This window comes from Rutidosis leptorrhynchoides, chromosome 2 (assembly GCF_046630445.1).
Source record: "Rutidosis leptorrhynchoides isolate AG116_Rl617_1_P2 chromosome 2, CSIRO_AGI_Rlap_v1, whole genome shotgun sequence".
Classification (NCBI taxonomy): Eukaryota; Viridiplantae; Streptophyta; class Magnoliopsida; order Asterales; family Asteraceae; genus Rutidosis; species Rutidosis leptorrhynchoides.
In genome coordinates, this window is record NC_092334.1 from 59,432,538 (window position 1) to 59,442,995 (window position 10,458).

General features: G+C 32.4%; 1 protein-coding gene across 1 annotated transcript; it reads right to left on the bottom strand.

Moving 5' to 3' along the window:
* Positions 1–8,355: 8,355 nt before the first annotated feature.
* On the bottom strand, positions 8,356–9,960 carry LOC139887906 (uncharacterized). The gene is made up of 3 exons (XM_071870954.1): positions 9,523–9,960; positions 8,721–8,819; positions 8,356–8,361 (listed from the first exon to the last, which is right to left on the bottom strand). The coding sequence occupies exons 1-3, from the start codon at positions 9,958–9,960 to the stop codon at positions 8,356–8,358; spliced, it is 543 nt and encodes a 180-aa protein (XP_071727055.1).
* Positions 9,961–10,458: the final 498 nt, after the last annotated feature.

Here is a 10,458-nt window from a genome sequence, read left to right on the forward strand (position 1 = left end):
GGTATTTATACTACAAAAAGATACTATGGAAGTGACCCCAAGTTGACTATAAAATTGTACCAAAATTGACTATCCATACTTGCATTATTGTAGTTCCATACTTGCACAATTATTATTATTATCATAACACTCCCCCTTGGATAGCAATTTTGTTTGTTAAAGATCAACTGTAAGTTACTGCCTCGTTAAAAACCTTGGCCAAAGAAAAACCCAGTGGGATAAAAACTTTAGCTAAGGGAAAAAGAGTGCAGCATATAGTTGACTCCCCCTCAAGTAGACATTGCTGAGCTGTTACATCTTTTGAACTTGCCTCATGCCAATATTGTGAACATGCGTTCTGAAAATAGCAGTTGAAAGTGTTTTGGTGAAAAGATCAGCAGAGTTTTGATGGATTGAACATATATCATTTCAATCTAGTTGTCCTTAATGATGTCTTGAGTGTATGAGAAGAATCTAGGAGGTATGTGTTTTGTTCGGTCACTTTTGATATATCATTCTTTCATTTGTGCTATGCAAGCTGCATTATCTTCATAGATAGATGTTGGACTTTTATCGGGTTCTAGTCCACAAGAATAAGTAATGAGTTGTGTCATTGATCTCAACCAAAAACATTCCCAAGTAGCTTCATGTAATGCAATCACTTCGGCATGATTTGATGATGTTGCAACAAGTGTTTGTTTTTTAGAACGCCATGATATTGCAGTACCTCCATTTAGGAATACATATCCAGTTTGAGATTTAGCTTTATGTGGATCAGATAAATAACCTGCATCTGCATAACCAACCAAAACTTGTTTTGATTCGTTAGAATAAAATAATCCTAAATCGGTAGTTCCTCGAAGGTATCGAAATATGTGTTTGATCTCATTCCAGTGTCTTTTGGTAGGAGCAGAGCTGAACCTTACCAACAAATTAACTGCAAAAGAAATGTCAGGTCTTGTATAATTTGTAAGATATACATAAGAGCTCCAATTGCCCTAAGTTATGGTACTTCTGGTCCCAGAATATCTTCATGATCTTCACATGGACGAAATGGATCAGCTTCAACATTGAGTGATCTAACAACCATAGGAGTACTTAATGGTTTTGTCTTGTCCATATTAAAATGTTTCAAAATCTTTTCAGTATATGTTGTTTGATGTACAAGTAAACCATTAGGCATATGCTCAATTTGTAAACCAAGGTAATACTTGGTTTTTCCGAGATCTTTCATTTCAAATTCTTTCTTTAGAAGTTGAATGGCTTCATGGATCTCTTTATTTGTACCTATGATGTTAAGATCATCGACATAAACAGCTATGATCACATATCCGGATGTTGTTTTCTTAATGAATACACATGGGCAAATATAATTATTTGTATACCCTTTGCTTATCAAGTAATCACTTAATCGTTTATACCACATGCAACCCGATTGTTTCAACCCATATAAAGACCTTTGTAACTTGATTGAGTACATTTCTTTAAGTTTTGCATTGGTTGCTTCTGATACCTTAAATCTTTCAGGTATCTTCATATATATATATATCACTATCAAGTGATCCATATAGATAAGCAGTCACAACATCCATGAGATGCATTTCTAAATTTTTAGAAACTGCCAGGATGATTAAGTATCTAAAAGTAATTGCATCCATAACAGGAGAATAAGTTTCCTCATAATCAATTCCTGGTCTTTGAGAAAAATCTTGAGTTACAAGTATAGCTTTACCTTGTAACTTCATTTTTCTCATTTCCTTTTCGGGTAAAAATTCATTTGTGTCCCATACGTTTCACATCTTTAAAGTGAAAATGATTTATCCGAAAACTTTTCTTTTATTGAGCAATTCTAATTCAGCTCGTATATAGTCATGTCTATTTTGACATTCAATGACAGATTTTGGTTTCAGCTCATCATCTTTATTCATGATGTCATTATATGAAAAATTCTCATCAATATTTGTCATTCCATTTCGATTCCATATTATTGCATAATTTATTGCAATTTATGTATTTACATTTATCAATACCCTCTGCAGAAGGAATATTGATTTGTGGTTCTTCTTGAACACTTTCTTTTACCTCATTATCAGCTGATTTTTCTTTTCGAGGATTTTTATCTTTGGAACCAATTGGTCTCCCACGTTTCAGGCGTGGCAAAGACTCATGAGTGACATTTCCAACTTTTAGAATTTCAATTCTAGCTGAAGCATTTACTGCTGGTATACATGATTTAGTCACTCCTTTTTGTATCTGTAAATGCATCAGGTAATTTATTTGCAAGTTCTTGCATATGCATTATTTTTTTAACTTTCTTTTCGCATTCTTTTGTGCGATGATCAAGATACATTAATTTATGTTCACACCATGAAACATCCTTTTCTTTATTTTTCATTTCTCTCCCTAATCTAGGGAACAATGATAATCATCAAAACGTGCTGTAAAAACATTATCCGTTATAGGTTCAATATATCTTATAATTGAAGATGTTTCATATTTAACATATATATATATCCCCATCCTCCTTTGAGGACCCATTTTAGTGCGTTGTGGTTGTGTAACTAGAATATACACTGCACAATCAAATGTTCTAATGGTGGGAAATATTTAGCTCTCGGCCAAAATCAAGTTGTAGGGGAGAATATTTATGAGTTGCACTTTGTCAAAAGTGAAATAATATCGCAGCATGTAAATTTGCATGTCCCCATATATATCACCTTGAATTCTTTCAAGAAACATTGGTGATTCTTTCTCAATGTATTTTTCATTAATCACCATATGTGCTTTTCATTAATCACCATATGTGCTTTTCATTAATCACCATATGTGCTTTTCATTAATCACCATATGTGCTTTTAATTAATGGTTTTTCATTAATCACCATATGTGGTTTTCATTAATCATCATATGTGCTTTTTATCATATGCGCTTTTAATCATATGCGTTATGGTCTAAAACCATTTATTTATGAGTGATACATAACAAGCTAGGAATCTTAGAAAATTCAAACCATTCAAGTCTCAAGGTAGCTCATGGTTTATTTAATTAAGATTTTTCAACAGATTCACTCTCGTTTTCTTTTCTTTTGGGACTTATTTGTAGAGCTAAATAAGATGTTCATGTATTCAAGAAATAGTTACGTACAAGGAATTCAAATGATTCCAAACTTTAATCACGCTCACAATTTGAGCATCATCTTCCCTTTCATTAATTTGGGGAGTGGTTCAGCCAAGAACCTCGCAAGATTCGATCAAGAACCTCGCAAGGTTCAACATGACCAGCTTAAAAGAATATCTTTTACTGCCAACACTTTAAGTTCACATCAGTAAACTTCTCACATCTTTCTCAATATGAGAAATAACTGCTTTTAACATCGGTGCTACTGTCACAACAGTGATAGCAATATCATAGGTCATGATCGATGAAGTGCTTAGTAGCTACGATTCCATTCGATAATTGGTCATAACAATAATCAACAATATATTAAGTTGATTAACCAAAGTTTACTCTTTAGCATCCAAGTAAATTTAGGAAACATAAATCACTTAAACAAACACACCAAATTCAAATTTATATAGTCACAAAGAATATACAATGATCCATATAAACATAATGGATATACTATCATTCAAATGGTCATCCAATATTATAACCAGTTTATATAAATATAAACTATATTTCATATCAAAATATAAAATTGGTAATAGCATATTAACACATTATAGCCAATTATTACGTAAACGAATTGGACTTTTACTCAGATTACATAGCAAATGTTCATTCATAAGCCACTTAATACAAAGTAATGAGATTTTATGGGTACTGTTTAAAATATGCACATGTTCTTATGTATACTGTTCAACTATATTACATAAGAAATAACAAGATCCAAGTGTACCACTTGAATTCTAATTTGATAGAACATGAACGCCATAAAGCAATTTGACATAAAATTATGCATACACGCCGTGTTAATCTCATATTGTAAAACCAAATAAAATAATCAACAGGCAACATTCGCACAAAATAAAACTAAATATGATAAAGTTCACTCTATAACATCATGACCCGAATTTATATTTTAATATTGGAGTAGTTTCAATCCGGTCAACAATTTCGTTATATATTTTATAAGATCATGACCCGAATTAACCACGACTTAAATGGCAATAATATCCTTATATCATATAGTTAAGAAGCATACATAGTCACTATTATGCATTATCTTAACAACTCGCATATGACACTATCTAATATCTAAAATAGAATTCAATACTATAATCAAGAACACATAGATATATACATATATCGCTGAATGATTAAACAAATTATTGTTTAATTGATTTGTAATTTAGTTTAACACACAGTTTCTAAAAAGGTGCAAACAAGTTAGTTGCAACTAATCAATTAGACATATAATAAAATAATAAAATATAAATATATCATATAAGAAAGCAGGTCATAGAAATTGACCAATAATTTATATTAACACTATATTATATTACCTTATGCAATACATCATTGTGACCATAAATAGATCATGAAGGCAACTTTTTATAAATAATGTTTCACCTAATATGCTTTCGGAACCGATATGCCAATATACACCCAGAAGTATCATATTTCGGGTAAGCATATTATAGCATCAGATTATTATTTTTATGCAAATAACAAACTATGTTTAATCACATTAAATAAAACAAAATCATATGTTATACGTGACAGCATACGAGCAGCAGGTTATGTTCACATTCTGGTAACAGCAGATTAAATTCACAACATATATGCAGTATATATAAATCAAAATTATTACCCAGAATAATAAGTCACACAATCTGGTTATATAACTAACGACCTATATTATGTTACAAGTTATAAGTACTCAGTTTCGTAGGGACAAGAGTGTGTTTAAGATTGTTAGTAAACGTGTATATGAAACTAAAGACATACAGATTACACAAACATAATATTCATATAATGATCATGTAATCATAAACCGAAAAGATAGAACGATCTAACCGAATTGAAGATTGAACTGGGCTTGTGTTTGACACAATTCCCTTAAACAGATTTTGCGTCTGTTCCCAGGGTACACCGGTCTGAAGCAGCGTACTGCCGGACTTGAATATTTATCTTGATTAGTGACTTGTACTTGCTTAGATAAACCTTGTTTATACGGAGCACTTCGTGCTGATAACGTGTTATAATTCAGTAGGCTTATAACTACCTTTAGTGGATTGGTTCTTGAATATAGACTTTGAAAATCTTAAGAACAAGAGTATATGAGTAAAGAGAGAAAGGAAGAAACACTATGGATGTAAGTGTGAGAAATGGTACATCTTTACAAGCATAACTCATGGGTATTTATACTACAAAAAGATACTATGGAAGTGACCCCAAGTTGACTATAAAATTGTACCAAAATTGACTATCCATACTTGCATTATTGTAGTTCCATACTTGCACAATTATTATTATTATCATAACAGTAATAATAATTTTGGTTGTTACATTATGAAGTAATGTACGTTTCCGTATTTGGTTGACTTTTTCAACAAATAAATTTCGTAGATATGAAAGTTGTTATTTGGTGAAGGTTTGATCCTAAATTCCTATACACACGAGTGAAACGTGATATGTTTAATATTTTCTTTAACGTTGCTCATCATTTTTTATATTATTTTTTTGCATGGTCAGAATAAATAAAAAAAAATCTTTTACGACGGAGTTGAAACTTGAAAGTGGGTGAATTTTCACGTGATTGACTTTTTAGTTATACTTGCCTACTTTGCCTAATTATGATTGAGATAAAACTTAACACATTTAACAGCTATAAACATAAAAAAATGCTTGTATCACATTCAAAGTGAATTGTAAAATTTTGATACCACTAATAAACTTTTTATTTGTATGTAGAAATAACAATTTGCACTTACTGGAATCTTTTTATATGCATTAAATTAATTAATGATGAGTAAAAGCAATTAGCGGGTACCAAAGAAAGGCTTCAGGCCAAGCGGTATCAAAGAAATGTATAAATTTTGATATTGTGAGCTAAAGTCTCGTCGTGAACAAAAATGGTGTGTGTCTGCTTTAAAAAAACAATTAACAGGTTGCAATTCCGGGATGATTAGTGACTCATGAAGGTTCTAGTAGATCACAAGATCAATGATATTACTCCGTAATACTTCTACGGGAAATTGGTTAAAAATACCCTCATTTTTCGAAATCATTTAACTACCCTTAAAGAGATTGTTATTGTAGAAATGCTCCCTAAACTCGCACCACGCAACCATGCTCGCACCATGCAACCTTGTTTTATGCTTGGTGCGGATGTATGAAACCGAGAACTAACTGAGACATCCACTTTTCCACGCAACCACGCACCAAGCACCACGAACGGTGCGTGGTGCTTGGTGAGCAGGAACTTTGAATGACCGTATCTTTTGACTTGTAGCTCCTGTCTAATCACCATTTTTCTGAAAATCGTGTTTTTTGAGATCTATCCGTCAGTCATAGGCGCTTTGTCCCAAGTTTTTTTTGAAATTTGACCTCGAAGACCTTCAATTTTTACGTTTTCATCCGATTTAACTTTTTAACATACTTTGGCCGCTCATAACTTGCTATAGAACATTCGAATTTGTGATCCGTTATTTTTTCCACCAATCTTGACTAAAAGTACATGAAAGCCCTCAATCATTTTGAATAAACGTCACATTTCGCACATCGAACATTTTCAAGGTTAATTAAAGAAGTGTAAATTCAAAATTATTTTGTCACTTTAGAAACATTCTAACGCATAGATCTCGAAAAAATATACGATTTAAGGAAACAATGAATAAATTGGAGCTACGAGACAAAAGACATAGTCATTCAAAGTTTTTGCCTAACAAAAACCACGCATCGTGCGTGGTATTTGGTGTATGGTGCATGGTTGCGTGAAAAAATGGTTGTCTCAGTCAGTTTCTCGGTAACACGCATTCGCACCAAGCACCAAGCATGAGTACACGATGCGTGGAGCGAGTTAAGGCGCATTTTGCATTTACGATTTTTTTAAGAACATTTTATTAAATGATTTCGAAAATGGGAGTATTTTGACCAATTTTCCAATTTTTACCATCAAATGATTATAGTTTATTTATGTTATTGTGGCATTGTGCTATGGTACAAGAGGGCCAATTTATGCTACTGCTCTATGGTACAAGAAGCCCAAGTAATGGTATTATGTTATCGTACATGAGGCCCAATTTAAACCTAACTTGGAGTTCTGGACCAGTGACCCAATTTCTATTATTGCTGGATTCATATTTGTTCATGTTGGCTGGCCAATTTTGCTCAGATTGATGGTACACTGAATAATATAAATAAACTATCAACAAAATGCTTTGTAAATTGCTACATATCATTATCAGCAGAAAACCATGCATCATAACCACAAAAAGAGTAACATAAAAGATAAAAAAATATATACTTTTGTATTTGGTAATGAATAAAACCCCCCAAAATCATTTTATATAAAACTTAGACGCGTAAAGTTAAAACTTATGGACATAAAGTGTTCCAGATTGACCCTATCCATTTTGACCCACAACACACACTGCCCATTTCTGCTAAAGAGATTACATGCCCAGTGAGCATGTGGAGGACACAAAAGACTACACCAACATAATGTTAGACGACAAGTAAAGCCATCTTCCGCAAATGGGCATCATGTTGTCAACCGCGAGTCTAATAATTAAGGCATTTGTAGTACGTAGTGGTTGGTCCGTTTGGAACGAACATTAACATTGACCCTTTCAACGGTTATACCCCAGCTGCAAGCTTGCAAAGGGAAGTGGTATGCGTAATTTCAATGTGCATCATTGGTCGTTTCTATATAATTTTATCTCTTTCTTTATCATCCCATATTGGGTTCATGTTAACCTGAGTACCTGACCCGTTTACCAGAGCATTAGCAGAGTATGACTACATGTCACGATGAGCTTAAATTGTTCGGTATATAGTAACTAATGATAAAATGTGAATAATCTACTTGATTATGTCAATCTTAATTACATCCAAATTTATTTAACCTACACAGTACACCACAATATCTTTTTTGTAGTTTTCGTACTTAATTAATCATATTACCGTTTGAGTGATTGTCGATAGTTTATAATCTTTTGATTTCGTTTATAGTTTAGTGCTTCAAGTTAGAATCTTATACTTGTGTATTGTCCCATTTCATATCAAATGGAAAATTTGATCTGTCTATATATACATTTGTATATATATTGTATATAACCCAACATACACAACACTCTGTCAAAAAAAATCTGATTTGGTGTATATTAAAGATCTTGACCACCACTTTGTAAGAACTAACAAAACTGCTTATCATAACTAACAAAACAAAAACAAAAAAAGAGAACAAAAACATTTAAAAAACTGTAGAAAAAGTCTCTTATCTCTAAATCTATCTAAATCTAATGTTCCACATGCTTAGATGAGCCTGTCCCATTTCTTCTACTGTTAGCTGTGATGGGATCCACTTCAAACCATCTGTTAATTGTCAAGTGCACATGTTATTAGCCTTTGTAACATCTCAAGTGTAAAACATCAAAAATGCAATTAACAAGAAAATCTATAAAAATGTGATCTTGGAATAAAGTAGTCCATGAATAAAACAAGACTATTTTAGATGTAGAATTGTATATATATATATGTATAAATCAATAAAAACATTTTATAAACTGTAGTACCTCATAATAGGTTGTAGAATGGCCCTGTGAATAACTAAAACTATCTTCATCATCTTCCATTAATGCTTCTTTGTTGCACACATTTAGATTTAGATCCTTCTGCAAAATAGAATACAAAGCTATTTAAGTTGCTATTGACAAATCCTTATATTATGGATCATTCAATTATTATCAATCTATATAAACTAGTCTTTTGCAATCATGTTCATAACCAATGTTGGTTTCTTAAGTATAACATCAGAAAAGATCAAGATGGTGTCCATTTATCACATTTTTCCCTTTTCTTATCTTAATCAATATACTTGGTAGATTTGTTTCAAAACAAGTCATTCAGGTGAGGCCCACAGGGGAACAAGGTTATCGACCGTTCGGGCACAAAATTTTCATGGGCCCTGTTTTATTTATATATAGACATAATCGGAGATGTGAGAAAAATGGGAACTGGAGAAACACAACTGAAGCAGCGAAGACGAAGCACAATAGACTTAAAAACAACAATGAAAGGCTCCAAAAAAAAAAAAAAAAATCAAAGCCCACTAGCATTCTAACAATGGCTAAAAGACTTTTCTAAAAATGTTTATATTATTCGTTAGGGTCCAACGGCCTTTTTAAACAACTTATATTATTCGTGAGGGCCGTTTTTCACCTCGTTCTATGTACTTAAATTCTCGGGACCGGCACTGAAGCCATCATATACATATCGGAAATTTTAAGATTCATTTACTAAGTAATCCAAAACAGCAGATTTGGAACGAATATTAACTCACGAATTGAAAACGACAGAATCGAAATAAGCACTTACATTGGAAAAACTGAAAAATGGAGAACTTGCAGTGTCATCAAGAATTAAAGGCAAATCTTGCATTATGTGTGTATGGCTATGAAAATTAGTTTGCTTAAGAATTTTTCGCCTTTTTCTAGAACTCGCCATTATTGTATGATCACATGAGAAAACAACATTGTTATTGATATTGTTTATGTTATTGTTGCAGTATTCGTCTTCTTCGTGTTCTTGAAAATGTGGTGGGCCTGATGATGCATCCGAGACCATGGACATATCATCATCATCATCATCTTCTTCTTCTTCTTCACCATCATCATGTATATGATCATGTTCATGTACTTTTTTGCATGACAAATCATGATGATGAGGGATGATATTATTGGAGTGTTGTAGGTATAAGGTCCATCCAGATTCACAACCACTGCTTGATTCTTCTGAATCAAAAACTTGTTCCATTTTTGGTTTTTCTTTTTTGTGACTGACGAAATTTAAATAAGATAAATGTGTTTATGTGAGAATTTGTTAAGATAATGAATGGAAATTAATTAAGATTGATGGTGTTTATATCGGAGACTAGTTTTGTCGTGATGTGGGAGTATTCAGATGGTGATGCACGTGTGCAACTTCTGTGATCACATTACATTCCTGAAAATTTGCTCCATGCCTGTCTGCAACGATTGAACCGAGGACAGGTCACCACATGGGTTCAAACTTACAAGTTTAAAATAACAGACCAAGATTTAATTGTTTTTTGGAAAAGAAAAAATAAATCCAATTTACTATAATCATATCATTTTCTTTTTAACGAGAAAACCCTCCTATGAATAACCACATTAATGCTTATTATTTCATCTTGTGGTATTATTTTTATATCAAAGAATCACTTTTTCAATTTATAAATGTAACACCCCGGTTTTCGTAAGTATGAAGTTGGTGCGTTTAGCGTACTAAATC